Genomic DNA, 19,376 nt, shown 5'->3' on the forward strand with positions numbered 1-19,376 from the left:
ATTTACTATCAAGACAGTATTGCATATTAAACAAAGTAAAAAATGTAAAATTTGTTGACACAGACTTACATTTATATTTATGTGTATATACAGCTGTATTTGTTTGAGCATGTAATAAATCACTGCCATAACTCCACAGGAAATCGAGCGGTGTGAATCCAACCACCTGATAATCCTTTTCCGTGATGGTGGATGTCAGTTTAGGGCGCTGTACATATATTCTCCTGAAACAGAGGAGATCGTCAAGCTCAAAGGCACGGGACCTCGTGCCATCAGCCGCAAAATGATCGACAGACTCTACAAATACAGCTCCGACCGCAAGCAGTTCACCGTCATCCCCGCCAAGTCCGTGTCGGTCAGCGTAGACGCTCTCACCATCCACGGCCACCTGTGGCAGGTCAAGCGGCCGAGCACGTCAAAGAGAACATGATACAGCTTCCCATTGGCATATCAGATCCCACTGCTGTTGTCTGATTGGCTACTGGGTTGGTCTTTTAAACTGTCGTTTTTCTATTGATCAGGCCTCCTAATATTCTATTGGTCCACTAGACTCCTGAATTCCTATTGGCTCACCAGCTGTCGTGCTTCTATTGGCAACTGAGCTGCTTGTACACAAGCAGAGCTGAGGAAGTCAGAAGTGGGTGGAGCTTAATGTTTGATTGACAGAGCTAATGAATGTGTTTTATGATTACATCAGTGTTGTTTTTTTTAAGCAGGAATCTGCATATGACTTTTTTTTTTTTTTTTTTTTTTTTTTTACTATAGTATTAATTTACACAGGGAACAAAAGACTACACTCCCACTACTTGAACTATGAATTATGGTTGCTAACGATAAACGGACACATGCCAATATGTCTACTAGCACGTCCGTTTTTTTGCATTTCTCATACCTCTTCATATGCTGCTTTTCATACATGAAACTTACTTAAGCAGTGCGATGCAATGAACATGTGACAAGGGATCTGTGTATGTGTGTGTGTGTGTGTGTGTGTGTGTGTGTGTGTAGGTGTTGACCTCTTCGTGGTTTTAAAATATTTTATCATGAAATGCTTCCATGTTATCCATCTTTTCTTTTCTCCATGTATTCACACTGGCTGCTGACAATATTAATGTACTTGTCTTTAGTATGCACTCCAGAGACTCCTGTGAGCAGGGCTTTCTGTTGTATATGTTTGGATTGTACAAAACTTTTCTTTATTAGCCTATTATTATTATTATTTACCATATATTTTAAAGAAGAACACTGAAATTTAATAAAATATACAACCAAAATGCTGCGTTGATTGTGGTGTAATTTAAGCAATCTGACCAAAATAGAAATAAAACATTTACTTAATCTTCATGAACTTAACACTCTTTTTTTTTTTTTTAGGGGGGCAGCAAACTGATCAAAGATCGTACGCATATTCCTCTCAGACTAGTTTTTGGTCCATTCTGAAGTCTGTTACTGCTGTGAAATTAAAATACTATTAAAACATCTCAGTATAACCTAACGTAACCCTCCATTATGCTTAACAAGCAAGCCTGGCGTGGGCTTAACTTTAAGTGTCATGCAAGGTCTCAAATACCCCCAAAATTCAAGAGAAGAACTGCCACGTATGAGTTTTTATTTTTATTTATTTGTTTTTGTTTATAGCATAACATGGTTAAACATCACACCAGTATAGTGCTATTTTCCAGAATATCAGCACAATAGCATGTGGTATATATATTATACAACTGCTCAATGAACATTTATTTGTTTTCAGTTATTTAGGCAGGATTGTACATTTGGACTGTTTTTGCTCTATTTTGCTGATGAATCATGTGTGTCAGTGATCTATTCATAAAGTGAGCTTTGCTTCATTCATGAATAAATCAGTAATTTGAATAAATTAAAGTTTTATATATTACCCCAGTTTTAGTTTCAAATAAGAGAATAATTTATTTTCATAACATATATGCAAATGTAAATTGATTTGGATAAATGGTAATATTGATTTTGTTGATTTAATTTGATGGCAACTGCCTTATAGTATAGTGTTAATTTTAGATTTTTTTAACAGATTTTTGCTATTTTCACATAAATAATCATTAAAATTATGCCTTAAACTTAGCTACATGTATTAATAAATGATTTGTCATCTATTGTGTTTTACTTACAATATATGAGCTCGCGGTCACCACATACTGCTATTTTTAATTAATGTTTGAGTCACATACATCAATTACAGCGCAAAATAACTGAAAAAAATTGTCCATCTATCTGTAAACGACTTCAATTGGCAACGTTTAATCAGAAAGCAGTGCTATTCGGATGTTAAGTGATGACGTAAGAAGCGCTGTTTCCGGGTCCAAGCCTCAACTCACCGTTTATGAGCACTGTTTATTCATATTAATCATTTAAGCTAAACGCTTTCAAACTTACGGTTTACACTACAGTCGCCCTGCTCACAGCGTCCCAAACACAAATATTTTTTTTATATATATTTTTTATATGTATATTTTTATTGTCTGGCTATCTGGGACTTCGGTATGGAGTTAAAGGTGAAGATTATAACTTTTTCGCTAATATTCTATCACATTGTGAGTTTATATTAGCACCTTTTGTTGTTTTCTCATGGTAACTGATAGAGCGTTTGGACAGGAAGCGCTGCTACGTGACGTCAGACTTAACAAGCGAATTCTAAACAAACGGAATATTACCCTCGCTAGGAGATTACGCGTCTATGCAGAGGCCACGCCCACCGCGGAAAACGTACCAATCAGCAACGGCTCTCTGCGAGCAGCATCGGAACGTCACTCGTTTTGTGACGTCACAGTAATATTCCAGTATAAATAGGCTCCAATTTCATTTGTCTGATAAACCACTTGCGGTTCGTTGCTAGTTGCATTGTTTGCACTTAATCAACGATAGTCGTTTTATTGCTAGTTGAATTCTAGTATTTTTCTCACCTTGCATTTCTTCCAGCCAACGCTAGTTACTATTTCAAAATGCTACTTACGTTGCTAGGATTATTTGCTTTAATTCAAAGAGAGAGAAAAAAAGTCAACAACACCCACTTAGGTCAAGAAGACAATGCCGACCAGAGTGATGTACCACCAGTGAAGAGTTTTGATGATGATGCTGGTAAAGTTATGATTATGCAGCAACTCCCTTTCTGTACTGGAGTCTGCATGCATAGGACTCTACACTTATTTGGATGTTTAAAGGTTTTGTGGAGGACACAGGACACAGCTTAGCTGAAGTTCAGTTTTATAAAGTCTGTAACTTAATACAACACAGCATAAGAAATTATACTACACATACACAATTCATAAACATAAAACTCAACACAGGACAAGTTACTTTCAAGTTTTCAATTCTTTCACGTTCATATTTTAATTTACACAAAAACTGAAATTCGATATTGATAAAACAATATTACTGTAATTACATTTAGTGATGTTTTAATTCATTGTAATGACATGACACCTAATTTAACGTCTGAATATCATGATCTAGTCACACACATATTTAAGTTCCATGCTAAGGTTGCCATGGTAGCTTTGGACGACCTTATTAATATTCATGCACGTAACTAATTCAGGAGCTGTAATTGATTGTTTGTTTGATTGTTTTTAAAAAAAATGTTCTTATTTAAAAATACAATGTTCATGAACATTCCAGAAAAAAAGTATATATTATGTTGCGTGTTCATGAGCATTGTGCTTTTAAATAAGAGAAATGTACATAATGAATACCTTACCAGTAACTGAAAAAATAGAAAGCCATTCCCAGTGGCGCCTCCAAGGGGGCCTCCAAGGGGGGCACAGCCACCCCTAAAATTACACTGGTCAACCCAATAGCCCAAAATTTAATTTGAAATTCAGTGTTTCCATCACTCGATTCTGATGCGATAATTCAAAATGTGCATAAAAGCAGGGTTTACTATTTTCTCCATAAAGAGAAAAGTAAAACTGAAGTTTTGAAGCCCATAACCTGATATGCTCCCAGAAATAAATAATAGTAGCAACAAAAAAATATTGTCTGCTGGATTTAGTTAGACAAGGAACATGTATTGTGCTACCCTAATATTTTAACTGACCCCTTTCTGCCACCCCATCAAAAAACATCCTGGAGGCGCAACTGGCCATGATTATAGTTGAAGTAATATCCGTTAATATAGTTATACAATATTTCCTAAATGTTCTTATAATGATTCATATCTTCTGGTCCATATTCTCCCCTTTAGGTCGAGAAGTTGATGACACTGGTACAGTCTGTGCTTCATCCGACTCTGCTGTTCACTTTTCTCCAGCTTCTTTCAGAGCCACGTCCAACTGTACTGACGATATCCTCCAAACTACAGTCTGTGCCGCGTCCAACTGTACTGAAGATATCATCCAAGCTACAGTCTGTGCGGAGTCCAACTGTACTGAAGATATCCTCCAAACTACAGTCTGTGCCACGTCCAACTGTACCGACGATATCCTCCAAACTACAGTCTGTGAGGCGTCCAACTGTACTGACGATATCCTCCAAGCTACTGTCTGTGCCGCATCCAACTGTACTGAAGATATCCTTAAACCTACAGTCTGTGCGGCGTCCAACTGTACTGACGATATCCTCCAAGCTACAGCCTGTGCCGAGTCCAACTGTACTGACGATATCCTCCAAACTACAGTCTGTGCGGCTTCCAACTGTACTGACGATATCCTCCAAACTACAGTCTGTGCGGCTTCCAACTGTACTGACGATATCCTCCAAACTACAGTCTGCGCCGCGTCCAACTGTACTGACGATATCCTCCAAGCTACAGTCTGTGCCGCGTCCAACTGTACTGACGATATCCTCCAAACTACAGTCTGTGCCGAGTCCAACTGTACTGACGATATCCTCCAAACTACAGTCTGTGCCGAGTCCAACTGTACTGACGATATCCTCCAAACTACAGTCTGTGCCGAGTCCAACTGTACTGACGATATCCTCCAAACTACAGTCTGTGCCGAGTCCAACTGTACTGACGATATCCTCCAAACTACAGTCTGTGCCGAGTCCAACTGTACTGACGATATCCTCCAAACTACAGTCTGTTCTTCCAGATTAAGAGATGGCGTCTCATTTTTCAATGCCATGCCCAAATTAAGAGATGGCGTCTCATTTTTCAATGCCACGCCTAAAATAAGTTATGATGTCTCATTTTTAACTGCCATACCCAAATTTTGTGATGACATCTTGCTCTCCACTTCTACGTCCAATTTAAGTAGTGAGGCCTTTCCATCTTTTTTCCCAGTGATGTCCAAATTTAGTGATGATGTCCCTCCAGTTCTAGGTTATGTCACGTCTGACTGCAGAGATGAAGCTCTCCAAGCTTCAGTCTGTTCTGTAGCTGACTTGAGTGTCGGTGTCCCTCAGTCTCCACTCCACAAAACATTCGACTGTAGAGACAATGTCCCCCAAGCTACAACCTGTGCAACACCTGACTGTAGTGTTTATGCTCCCCAAACTCCGTCAAGCCAGTTACAGGATGATGAGACAACAATTATTGGTTAGTTTGCTACCACAATATAATCCAACTCACACACACACAAGGTTTATGCTTAATATGCATTTTGTTTTAGAGTAGTTAACATGGAAATGCAATTTATTTAAAGGTATTTAAATTGTATTATTTATGTATGACAAGTACGGGTAACTAATAGTTTTTAGTGTGACAAATTATTTTTTAAAGGCACAAATATTCAATGTAGTATCTCAATTATTCTTTCTCAATTTTAGTTTTTAAGTAGACGAAGTAAATGCTGTCTCTGTGACATTTTATGGTGATATCTCTTATTTATTTTTTAACAGACATCAATTCACACCGTTATGAAATCGGCTGTCAGTTGGGTAAAGGAGGCTTTGGAATCGTGTACGCAGCAACTCGTTTGAATGATGGCCTACAGGTATCAATTTGTATTACTGACATTATTTTTCTAGCTAATCATGTTTGTCCTATTGTACTTGTCTCGCTCTCTCTAATGTATGAAATGATGTTAACTCTGCTGACATGATGAATTATAAATCTCACACACATCACTTTTTTGTTTTGTTGATCAGGTGGCAATAAAATTGGCATCCAACAAGATCACAAAGTTCATCAGCATTGTAAGTAGGCTTGTGATCTCTGTTTCTCCTCTCAGTCACTGTTTTCATTTTCAATCATCTAATATTAACATTAATCACAGCCTTTAAGTGGTTTTTCAGCAGTCAGTCTGTCATTGTCAACAGTTTGTCCTGGAGTTGTTTAAGTCCTATATCTTTCTTACCGTCATAACAACTGTGTTTCTTCTAGGATGGTTATTCTGGACGTCTTCCTCTGGAGGTTGCTTTGCAAATTCTTGCAAATAAAGGCCCCAGGGTGGAGGAAATCGTTCAGCTTCTGGACTGGCGGCTGGATCCTGACTATTACTTTATGGTCCTAGAGCGGCCCGTGCCCTGTCAGTCCTTGTTTCAGTATTTAAAGTGCTACAAGGGCATCATGGACGAGGACTTTGCTCGAGTTATAATGAACCAGGCAATATTTGCGGCTCGGATGTGCTGCCTTCGTGGAGTGTTGCACCGGGACATAAAGCTGGAAAACCTTCTGATCAACCCGGACACACTCGAAGTCAAATTGATTGACTTTGGCTGTGGTGCAATCCTCACCGACGGGGGTTACACGTCCTTTACTGGTATGTATGATGATCCCTCAAAGCTGTGAAGTGGGTGTCTAATGGGATCCTCTGCTGTGAATCAAATGATCATGAATATCTAGTTAAAATGCTGTTTTAATGGAAACCAAATGTAATTTCCAGGCACAAGAGAGTACTGCCCTCCTGAGTATCACATGACCGGCCAGTACCACGGGGAACCAGCGACAGTGTGGTCACTCGGGATCCTCTTGTTTGTGATTCTTTTCAGTAAATATCCAAAGAGACGACACCTGCACGAGATTAACGATAAAAACTGGACTAAAGCTGGCCTGTCGAAAGGTTAGATCTCTTCTTCAGCACAAACCAATATGGTCGTTGAGATAATTTAACTTTCCATCAAAGAGATCACGTGTGAAGTTCAAAGTGATATTCAGACATATCTTTCTTTTTTTTTCTGCACAGAATGCTGCGATTTAATTCGCCGGTGTCTACAGATCGACCCAAAGCAGCGGATTGAACTGGGGAAACTCAGTCTCCACAACTGGCTTATGGTAAATACATTCTGATGATTTGAAGATTTGCCTTGGTTTAATTATAAGACTATGGACATAGCTTTTTTACTCTTTCTTTTTATACAGTTTTCTTTTCCTATTTGCTGTAACTGTTATATAGTCGATCTATTTGACCTGATTTGACCTGCTCTTTAACTTTCTTTGTTGTGCATTTGGTTTCTGTCCTGTTTGAGTATTTTGAGACTAAACCTGATTTCTGTTGTTTCAGACTGCAGACAAGGAGAATAACAACGACACAATAATGGGTCAGTTTGGTACCATAAACACACACACACACACACACACAGACACACACACACACACACACACAGTCTTCACATGTTTTACACTGACTTTAGTATGCACTTTTCTAATAATAGCAATTCAACAAGATTTCATATACATTTATATAAATGTGTGTAAGGTGAAAGTATGTATTTCACACAGAAAAAACACACACATATATTTCTTTATTTTATGACTACTATAGTTTCCTTAAATAGTCCTGTAGTGTGCCAGTATTTTTTAAGCACAGATTTTTAATGTCAAGTGTCAAATTGAATATGAATTATAAAAATAATGATTTTCTTTCTACATCATATCTTTTAACAGACATCAATTCATGCCGTTATGAAATCGTCTGTCAGCTGGGTGATGGAGGCTTCGGAACCGTTTATGCAGCGACTCGTTTGGACGACGGCCTACAGGTATCAGTTTTCATTACTATCTCGAATAGAATAACTTGATGATTATTTTTGTCCTGTGTTATAATCATCTGATGCATCTAATGCAAGCGCTCTGAATTCATATTTAATTTACTGTTTAAAGCTCTTAAATTGTCAGAGCTTGTTAAGTCATGCTCTACATATTTGTATTTAGGTTCATGAAAATGTCTGTTCAGGGCTAATGTTTGGAATAAATGAATGAGTTGTAACTCTTACAAACATCGTTGTTGTTTTGTTGATCAGGTGGCGATAAAAGTCGTCTCCAGCAGGAACAGAAAGTTCATCAGTATTGTAAGTAGGCAGTGCTCTCTCTGTTTCTCCTCTCAGTCATCCGATCACAGACTGTAGATGATTTTTCAGTCTGTCATTGTCTAGAGTTTGTCCAAGTCCTTTATCCATCTAACTGTCATAACAACTGTCTTTCTTCTAGGACGGTTGTTCCAAGCCTCTTCCTCTGGAGGTTGCTTTGCAAATCCTTGCAGACGGAGACCCCAGGGTCGAGGAAATCATCCAGCTTCTGGACTGGCGGGTGGAGTCTGACCACTACATTTTGGTGCTAGAGCGTCCCGTTCCCTTTGAGGAACTGAACTGGTTTCTCCTGCAGCAAATGGGTACCATTCAAGAGGACATGGCACGAGTTATAATGCGCCAGGCAACATTCGCAGCTCAAACATGCTGCAGACGTGGAGTGTTTCATCAGGACATAAAGCTGGAAAAGCTTCTGATCAACCCGGACACACTCAAAGTCAAGTTAACTGACTTTGGGTGTGGTGACTTCCTCAGCTGTGTGGGTTACACGTCCTTTGTTGGTATGTATGATGATCCCTCAAAGGTTACAGTGGGTCTCAAACTGAGGGCCGTTCACACAGGACCCTGAGTGAATCAAGCTCATGGAATGGGATCCACTGTTGTGAATCACATTAATTCTTGCATAGTGATGGTTATACAGTTAAAATGCTGTGTTAATTGTAAACAAATCTCTTTCCTCCAGGCACAAGAGAGTACTGCCCTCCTGAGTATCACATGACCGGCCAGTACCACGGGGAACCAGCGACAGTGTGGTCACTCGGGATCCTCTTGTTTCTTATGCTGTGTGGGGATTTTCCAAATACACCAGACCTGCACATGATCGACGGTCACAACTGGACCAAAGATGGCTTGTCGGAAGAATGCAGCGATTTTATTTGCTGCTGTCTGCAAATCAATCCAAAAGAGCGGATTGAACTGGAGAAACTTAGTCTCCACGACTGGTTTATGGTAAGTACATTTTTTGATTTGTTTTGATTTATTTATCAGGTGTCATACAGTCAGATGATCGATTATAATGCTGAACGTCTTAATTCTTATTTCTGTTTAATGTATTTAAACAGTGAACCTGATTTGGGATTTTTCTGTTTTTTGTTTAGGATTGCTGAAATGAGGGGAGCAAAAGAAAATAGTGTAAGTAATGACAAGAAAGAAAGTCATGAAATTAAAGGAAATTTGATATAACAACATAGGTTTTCAATATATATTATTATATGAAATAATAATAATATATTAGAGATATAAAGCTATCAAAAATAACAAATATATAAAATATAAAAAGATGAATAAAATATAAATAAATATAAAAGATTCACTATGTTGTGTTGCATAATTACATTTATTACTTAAAGCTGCGGTAGGTAACTTTTGACGCTCTAGCGGTTAATAAACAGAACTGCTTGCATCTTGCAGAAGAACATTGTAGCCGGAGCTACTTCTCTCTGTTTATGTCTATGAAGAATCACAAAGGTACTGGGTTACTCCGCCGCGGTTCTCCTGAAGCAATCTAAAATAGTCCGAATATAAACACTTATTATAGGTGCACCCTAGTGATTCAGGACAAGCCAAAAACACGGTTTGGAAAATGGATTCATGGTGTACTCGCTTGTTATATAAATTTTTTACATTTTGAACACAAACAAAGTTTGTCGGACCGCAGCTCTGATTGGTTGTTTCTTAACGGGAGCTGATGACTTTCTGCAAATGGCAATAGGACCACTGGGAGGAGCCAGAGGAGCTTGATTTTTTTCACAGATTATCTGTCTCATATTCTACTGTCAGGACATAATGACAGATAGTTTGATAGACAGTAACGTTTCAGACTGGACTGGTGTCTTACCTTAGACCCGCCCTGAGTGAGCTATCATCAGTCGGCCGTTGCTTCACCGCTGGAGCAAATTTAGACAAGACTTTCACCTAAGTGATTGAGGTGTTTATTTGTTGGATGTAATAATGAACAAAGCCGTTGTCATTTACTCCCGACATCTGAGCCACTGAAGACGCAGTGGATTACCTTTTGTTTCTGAAGAGAATGCGCCCCTGATCTATGTTTGCGCAAATCATTCACGATCCAGCTTCACCTACAGAAGAAGTGAGTATAAGGTTTGATAAATCTTTGCAAATCGCCTTTCCTAATAATGTGCTAATTAGCAAGTTTCACGATGAATGCGGCTAAAGTAAACAGTCTCTCTCAGAGTGGCTTGAAGAGAGGGGCGGAGTCAGCAGAGCTCATTAACATTTAAAGGAAAACGCTACAAAACTGTGTGCTCTAAAATGAGCTGTTTTTGACAGTGGGGAAAGGGTGTTTTTTACACTAGCATTGAAAAATTTTGACCAAACTATGTTACAGACTTTTCATTAAGAACTTTAAGAATCATATCAACTGGTAGAAAGTTGGTATCCTATGGCTCCTTTAAACAACCAGCAGTAATGTCCAGGGATGTAAACAACTCAATATTTTGAACAACTAGTAGTTAATGCTGTATTTAAATGTGTTTTAGAGATGTGTCTCACTTCTGTATGCACGTGCAGTTGCAAGAAATCAAGAGGCATAAGTTTTAACTAAAAAACAGCAAACTAGATGCAAGCCCATAATAAACCTAAAAAAATGCTTTATATTGGAAATAATATCAAAATCGCACCTGCCTACTTTATGAACTTAAAGTACCTAAAAAACAGGCCAAAAGACATATTATAATAGGTGGACATGGCAACACCTCAAGAACACGCTTTGTGAGTATAAAGCCGCTTTCAAAACATAAACAAAACACGTTGTCTCAGTCAGTCATCATTTTGCTGAAATGTTCAGGTTTGGACCAACATGAGGGTGAGTACATTTTTATAGTTTTTGTCTTGTGAACTAACATTTTATACTTCATTGAGGTCACTTTCTTTACTCTGATGGAAAAACAGCCTGGTCCACTGAGCTGGATCCTGCTGGTCTGAAGGTTTTAGAGGAGATTTAGGTCTCTTTTCCTGCTATTCAACCAGCTCAATCAGCTTAAACCAGCAAACCAAGTCTTGATAGATTTTCCCTCAGGTTTATTGAACAAGCAGCTCTTTTGATATATTTTGTGATATACATACAGTACAGATGTAATGGAATGTCTCTTTCTGTCTTTTTGTAATTTAAGAATTCTGTCAATTATCGCCAGGATCAACTGGAAGTTCCTTGTGAAGAACAGAGGACACGTTGTGTACGAATGTGCAATTAGAAGAAAATTTTAATATGAAAGCTCAGAATATGGTAAGTGCAGATTTACTGGATTAAATTACCAGTAGAGTGAAATTTATTATATGATACATAGTATCTTATCATTATTGATTTTTGTTTTTCATGAACAAACCTTAGTGTATTATGTATGTTATGCATTATGTTATCAGTCAGTATCACAGTAGATTATGTCTTAAGTGAACATAAACAGTAAAGAAAGAAATCTGATGTGTAGCGATGCATTGGATCTGTGCGTTAGGTCTTAAAGTGACAGCAGCTTATACTGTATTGTTTTAAGCTTTAATATGTAGAATACAAACTATATAAAAAGTGACAGCCACTTTCAATTTTTAAATTTGTCCCACATACTAAATAGGGACCGTGTGTTATTGACAGACGATAAGGTGTTAGACAGTGAGGACAGCATTCACAATAAAGGTTTGAATGCTTAGAAGTGAAAGTTTTCAAGCAGACCAAAAAATAAACTGCAGTTGAAAGTATGGTAGCAATATATTCAAAGAGGGAAAGTGGTAAATAAAATGATCTCTTCATGGGTTATCATTTAGAAATCTAAACTCTTGAAAAACATAACACATGCACCTAAGGATATAGATTTAAAAAACGACACACATGAAAGTGCATAAGTAGCTGAAACAGTGTTACAGAACCACAGATGCACTTTAAAATGCTTTTTAGATGCACGACAGTGTACTTCACTTGTAATTAATGTGAATAGCACTGAGATGCAGACTTTTATTCTTTATATGAAAAGAGAATGGATACACACATGTAGTTTAGCTTTCAAACAGTGTCTTGAAAGCACTGCCTATCTCTTGGATCATGTCAGAGGTGATGGTAGATCTGCTGTGTTTGTCGAAGGCCTGGCGATTACATTGCCTCGTCAGAGATGTAGCACCAAATGCAGCCACCAGCGAGGGATTCATGCTGGAAATATACTTTTACAATTAAATTAAGTAATGTTAGATCATCTTTTTAAAACATGTCTCTAGACTTTTTTATTTATTTTACCCATACTGCATCATGGTTTTAAAAGAAAAAATACTCTGATTGTCTTTCTTCCTTTCGTATTAAACTATGCATACATACATGATGTTGTTTTGTTTATAAATGTTTAAGCAACTTAATTATATTTGATCTAAAAAATACATTTTAAACATTATGCACTTTTTTTCCTTAGTCATGATATCGTTTTGAAGAAACGTGCATTAGTAATATTCTGCTCGATGTGCCCTCCTGTGGCCTCAGGCGAGAAGCCAATTCTTTTCCTATATGGGGAGGCTGCAGACCTGGAGCCGGTAGATATAGGCCCCAAGCAGTTTTACGCTCCTGTTGTTCCTCATGCGTCCAGTAGGGGGAGAAGGAAATACGGCGAATAACACTATATGGGGAGGCTGCAGAGCAGACCTATGACCTACTGTAAAATGTATTATTTATATTTATTTATAAACAGTTTTTATATACAGGAGACTGACTGATATATGATGTTGTGAATTTATATTAAGCTATTTTAGATATTAACCATATTCAGGCCATTAGACATACAGTACTGTGTAATCATTTGCATCCTAAATGAAATATCTGCTGTACAATTCACAATTGGTCATCATACAGCTACAAAACATGTCCTACATAGCATTTTATGAAGACAAACACAATTTAACCCTTTTCTAAAATTCCAAGGGTCATTTAAAAGAAAGAGAAAATATTGTTGTTCACAAAAATATTTATTAACACCATGACTTTTATTTCTTAACAGCATGACTCCTGTAGATTCTGCATGACTCCTGTAGACTGTCCTATGGCTTGCCACTCTTCTTTAATTGTTTTTTTATCCTGCTGTCAAAGTGCTCCCGCTCACTGATAAAAATAAATAAAGCAAAAGTTGCATAGTGCTAGAAACAATGGTTAATTATAAATATTTCCTTTATAGGATCCTTACAGTACCTTGCGTCAATGACAGGTCCCCGCAGGAATTTCTCCTCAGCCTCCTAAAGCAAACACACACCTTTATGAGATACAAGTTACAGAACTAAAGACAGAGTATGATAAAACACACATTAAATGCACATACATTTGTCCAGATAAGTAAGCTATTTTAAGAAAACTGTATATTAAGATATACATTAGAGAATTAGATCATTTCATTTATAAGAAACAACTCAAATCAAAATCTACATTTAAACCATATGAGACCAAAGTTTTTAATGTAGGTTTTGTCATGCATGACATATGTTTGTATTATTTGACAAAATACTTGAGTGAGTGTGCAGTTCAACTTGTGCAGAGACTTAGAGATTTGCATACATACATACATGCCTATAAATGTGTATTTTGTGTGTTCACATCATAGACCGTCCAAAAAAAAATAAAAATCACACATTTGTGATTATCCACTCTAATGTGCTCCAGAAACCATGTGGAGTATGTTTAAATGCAAGGAGTAAACAGGGTCTTACCAGAAGAAGCCATGTCATGCAAGCTAAAGACAGACAACAAGATAAAAATAAAAATGTAATTAATTTTAAAAGTGAGTGAGACAGAGCGGGTAAAGAGAAGACTAGGGGCAGCTTGACCTACACGTGGTTAGCTAAGTTTGAGTCAGACAGACTGACTCAATCAAGTACTTTTGCCTCTCGAAATAAATTATTGACCCATCTTTTGAATTGATATCGCATCAATCGTTTATAAATAATAAATGTTGCATCATTACAATAAAATCTACAACAATAACTTATTTACATACCTTAATTCGTATCGCTTCAAAAAATGTCTGCTGCTATCATACAGATATGGTCTGCTGTTTTGATGACTAGGCTCATATACTAATATACAGCCTCCCCCTACTGGACGCATGAGGAACATCAGGGGCGTAAAACTGCTTGGGGCCTATATCTACCGGCTCCAGGTCTGCAGCCTCCCCTTACTCATTCTTTTTCCCACTTTAGTTTTTCAGCCATTTTGACAGCCCTACAACTTCCCCTTTATTTGCATCTGGAGGTGAGCTGAACGCCCAATGTGCAAAGACTCCTAAAGAACCGGACAGCAGATCTCCCTGTCCTCCGCAAGGCCGCCCAATGCTCTTCTGGTTACAGGTCAGCACTGAGAGCAAACAGAAAAGCAGCACGTTAGAGAAAAAAAAAACAGAACCATATGAAGTTTGAATGTTTTAAGAAAATCACTAACTGTTCTTTCCGTCAGTAATAATGTCCTCCTCCCCTTTTAAAACCAAGGTAAGATGGCCCAAGGCGATGCTCAGTTTCTGAACACTTCTCTTGTATTCAGATAAAAAGCTGAGGAAGAGTGTGTACATAAAGAAGAAGAAAAGGCTCGTAGGGAGCTGATCAAACAATGAACAATAAGACCCAGGTTTCATCCTCTAATGCACCATGAACTAATGACAAATGTCCAAGTGTCCGATGTATAAAACAGGTATATGCCACTACACTATATACTTGGTTTAGATGTTGTTGAGCATCACTAGACAGTTACACCATGATTTAATTATCATATTGCTAATGCATATAGGACAACAGCATGAAAACAGTTGTTGTAGGTACATTTTAAAAATTTGCTAGGTTAGTCTGAGAGGTTGCTAAATATTGGAAAAAAATTGCTAACACCAACAGAGAGTCCTTCTGGAGTTACACGTTCCCTTATATGGATAGGAAAGAAATGTAACTGTTAATTATAAAGTGTGAGTAAAAGGGAAACTTAGCTGTCTTGCTGAATTGTTTCAGTTTCTCATCCATAATAGCATCAGTGCAGTGTGTAAAAGTGGAAATTCATTACATCTGTTTGAGAGATGTAATGAATTATTAATGAAATATTAGGCCTCCTAATATTCTATTGGTCCACTAGACTCCCGCTTTCCTATTGGCTCACCAGCTGTCGTGCTTCTATTGGCAACTGAGCTGCTTGTACACAAGCAGAGCTGAGGAAGTCATAAGTGGGTGGAGCTTAATGTTTGATTGACAGAGCTAATGAATGTGTTTTATGATTACATCATTGTTCAGTGTTGTTGTTTTTTAAGCAGGAATCTGCATATGACACTTATTTTTTTTTATTTTTTTTACTATAGTATTAATTTACACTGGGAACAAAAGACGACACTCCCACTACTATGAATTATGGTTGCTAACGATAAACGGACACATGCCAATATGTCTACTAGCACGTCCGTTTTTTTGCATTTCTCATACCTCTTCATATGCTGCTTTTCATACATGAAACTTACTTAAGCAGTGCGATGCAATGAACATGTGACAAGGGATCTGTGTATGTGTGTGTGTGTGTGTGTGTGTAGGTGTTGACCTCTTCGTGGTTTTAAAATATTTTATCATGAAATGCTTCCATGTTATCCATCTTTTCTTTTCTCCATGTATTCACACTGGCTGCTGACAATATTAATGTACTTGTCTTTAGTATGCACTCCAGAGACTCCTGTGAGCAGGGCTTTCTGTTGTATATGTTTGGATTGTACAAAACTTTTCTTTATTAGCCTATTATTATTATTATTATTTACCATATATTTATTTTAAAGAAGAACACTGAAATTTAATAAAATATACAACCAAAATGCTGCGTTGATTGTGGTGTAATTTAAGCAATCTGTCCAAAATAGAAATAAAACATTTCCTTAATCTTCATGAACTTAACACTCTTTTTTCTTTTTTTTAGAGGGGCAGCAAACTGATCAAAGATCGTACACATATTCCTCTCAGACTAGTTTTTGGTCCATTCTGAAGTCTGTTACTGCTGTGAAATTAAAATACTATTAAAACATCTCAGTATAACCTAACGTAACCCTCCATTATGCTTAACAAGCAAGCCTGGCGTGGGCTTAACTTTAAGTGTCATGCAAGGTCTGAAATACACCCAAAATTCAAGAGAAGAACTGCCACGTATGAGTTTTTATTTTTATTTATTTGTTTTTGTTTATAGGATAACATAGTTAAACTTCACACCAGTATAGTGCTATTTTCCAGAATATCAGCACAATAGCATGTGGTATATATATTATACAACTGCTCAATGAACATTTATTTAGGCAGCATTGTACATTTGGACTGTTTTTGCTCTATTTTGCTGATGAATCATGTGTGTCAGTGATCTATTCATAAAGTGAGCTTTGCTTCATTCATGAATAAATCAGTAATTTGAATAAATGAAAGTTTTTTTTAAGACATATTACCCCCATAGCAGTTTTAGTTTCATATAAGAGAATAATTTCGTTTTCATAACATATATGCAAATGTAAATTGATTTTGATAAATGCTAATTAATTATATTAATATTGATTTTGTTGATTTAATTTGATGGCAACAGCCTTATAGTGTAGTGTTAATTTTAGATTTTCTTTACAGCTTTTCGCTATTTTTACATAAATAATCATTAAAATTATGCCTTAAACTTAGCTACATGTATTAATAAATGATTTGTCATCTATTGTGTTTTACTTACAATATACGAGCTCGCGATCACCACATACTGCTTTTTTTAATTAATGTTTGAGTCACATACATCAATTACAGCGCAAAATAACTGAAAAAAACTGTCCATATATCTGTAAACGACTTCAATTGGCAACGTTTAATCACAAAGCATTGCTATTCGGATGTTAAGTGATGACGTAAGAAGCGCTGTTTCCGGGTCCAAGCCTCAACTAACTTCACTTGAGAATACGACCTCAGCAGCCGTTTATGAGCACTGTTTATTCATATTAATCATTTAAGCTAAAGGCTTTTAAACTTACGGTTTACACTACAGTCTCCCTGCTCACAGCGTCCCAAACACAAATATTTTTTTAATATATTTTTTTAATATTTTCATTGTCTGGCTATCTGGGACTTCGGTATGGAGTTAAAGGTTAAGATTATAACTTTTTCGCTAATATTCTATCACATTGTGAGTTTATATTAGCACCTTTTGTTGTTTTCTCATGGTAACTGACAGAGCGTTTGGACGATATCCTCCAAACTACAGTCTATTCATAAAGTGAGCTTTGCTTCATTCATGAATAAATCAGTAATTTGAATAAATGAAAGTTTTTTTTAAGACATATTACCCCCATAGCAGTTTTAGTTTCATATAAGAGAATAATTTCGTTTTCATAACATATATGCAAATGTAAATTGATTTTGATAAATGCTAATTAATTATATTAATATTGATTTTGTTGATTTAATTTGATGGCAACAGCCTTATAGTGTAGTGTTAATTTTAGATTTTCTTTACAGCTTTTCGCTATTTTTACATAAATAATCATTAAAATTATGCCTTAAACTTAGCTACATGTATTAATAAATGATTTGTCATCTATTGTGTTTTACTTACAATATACGAGCTCGCGATCACCACATACTGCTTTTTTTAATTAATGTTTGAGTCACATACATCAATTACAGCGCAAAATAACTGAAAAAAACTGTCCATATATCTGTAAACGACTTCAATTGGCAACGTTTAATCAGAAAGCATTGCTATTCGGATGTTAAGTGATGACGTAAGAAGCGCTGTTTCCGGGTCCAAGCCTCAACTAACTTCACTTGAGAATACGACCTCAGCAGCCGTTTATGAGCACTGTTTATTCATATTAATCATTTAAGCTAAAGGCTTTTAAACTTACGGTTTACACTACAGTCTCCCTGCTCACAGCGTCCCAAACACAAATATTTTTTTAATATATTTTTTTAATATTTTCATTGTCTGGCTATCTGGGACTTCGGTATGGAGTTAAAGGTTAAGATTATAACTTTTTCGCTAATATTCTATCACATTGTGAGTTTATATTAGCACCTTTTGTTGTTTTCTCATGGTAACTGACAGAGCGTTTGGACAGGAAGCGCTGCTACGTGACGTCAGACTTAACAAGCGAATTCTAAACAAACGGAATATTACCCACGCTAGGAGATTACGCATCTATGCAGAGGCCACGCCCACCGCGGAAAACGTACCAATCAGCAACGGCCCTCTGCGAGCAGCATTGGAACGTCACTCGTTTTGTGACGTCACAGTAAGATTCCAGTATAAATAGGCTCGCTCAATTTAATTTGTCTGATAAACCACTTGCGGTTCGTTGCTAGTTGCATTGTTTGCACTTAATCAACGATAGTCGTTTTATTGCTAGTTGAATTCTAGTATTTTTCTCACCTTGCATTTCTTCCAGCCGACGTTAGTTACTATTTCAAAATGCTACTTACGTTGCTAGGATTATTTGCTTTAATTCAAAGAGAGAGAAAAAAAGTCAACAACACCCACTTAGGTCAAGAAGACAATGCCGACCAGAGTGATGTACCACCAGTGAAGAGTTTTGATGATGGTAAAGTTATGATTATGCAGCAACTCCCTTTCTGTACTGGAGTCTGCATGCATAGGACTCTACACTTATTTGGATGTTTAAAGGTTTTGTGGAGGACACAGGACACAGCTTAGCTGAAGTTCAGTTTTATAAAGTCTGTAACTTAATACAACACAGCAATAGAAATTATACTACACATACACAATTCATAAACATAAAACTCAACACAGGACAAGTTACTTTCAAGTTTTCAATTCTTTCACGTTCATATTTTAATTTACACAAAAACTGAAATTCGATATTGATAAAACAATATTACTGTAATTACATTTAGTGATGTTTTAATTCATTGTAATGACATGACACCTAATTTAACGTCTGAATATCATGATCTAGTCACACACATATTTAAGTTCCATGCTAAGGTTGCCATGGTAGCTTTGGACGACCTTATTAATATTCATGCACGTAACTAATTCAGGAGCTGTAATTGATTGTTTGTTTGATTGTTTTTAAAAAAATGTTCTTATTTAAAAATACAATGTTCATGAACATTCCAGAAAAAAAGTATATATTATGTTGCGTGTTCATGAGCATTGTGCTTTTAAATAAGAGAAATGTACA

General features: G+C 36.8%; 2 protein-coding genes across 12 annotated transcripts in view; both read left to right on the plus strand.

Annotated features, from left to right (window-relative positions):
• Nucleotides 1-19,376, plus strand: part of LOC127985833 (calmodulin-regulated spectrin-associated protein 1-B) — a 124,538-nt gene that overhangs the window by 18,588 nt on the left and 86,574 nt on the right. For 5 of the 11 annotated variants that reach the window (XR_008160693.1, XR_008160695.1, XR_008160691.1 and 2 more), the window contains exon 19: nucleotides 140-998. Coding sequence is in view for 5 of the 11 variants with exons in the window: in XM_052588019.1 (XP_052443979.1) it covers nucleotides 140-430 (291 nt within the window). In the remaining 6 variants the exon portion in view is untranslated. Of the gene's footprint in view, nucleotides 1-139; nucleotides 1,275-15,758; nucleotides 15,985-19,376 lie in introns of those variants that run through there. The other 6 variants (XM_052588019.1, XM_052588021.1, XM_052588018.1 and 3 more) reach the window with 2 other exon arrangements.
• On the plus strand, nucleotides 5,252-11,377 carry LOC127985874 (sperm motility kinase-like). The gene is made up of 13 exons (XM_052588082.1): nucleotides 5,252-5,512; nucleotides 5,815-5,909; nucleotides 6,064-6,111; nucleotides 6,299-6,677; nucleotides 6,801-6,977; nucleotides 7,101-7,189; nucleotides 7,419-7,464; nucleotides 7,802-7,896; nucleotides 8,158-8,205; nucleotides 8,345-8,723; nucleotides 8,906-9,171; nucleotides 9,321-9,354; nucleotides 11,355-11,377. The coding sequence occupies exons 1-12, from the start codon at nucleotides 5,260-5,262 to the stop codon at nucleotides 9,327-9,329; spliced, it is 1,884 nt and encodes a 627-aa protein (XP_052444042.1). The 5' UTR covers nucleotides 5,252-5,259; the 3' UTR covers nucleotides 9,330-9,354; nucleotides 11,355-11,377.

This window comes from Carassius gibelio, chromosome B21, assembly GCF_023724105.1.
Source record: "Carassius gibelio isolate Cgi1373 ecotype wild population from Czech Republic chromosome B21, carGib1.2-hapl.c, whole genome shotgun sequence".
Taxonomy (NCBI): Eukaryota; Metazoa; Chordata; class Actinopteri; order Cypriniformes; family Cyprinidae; genus Carassius; species Carassius gibelio.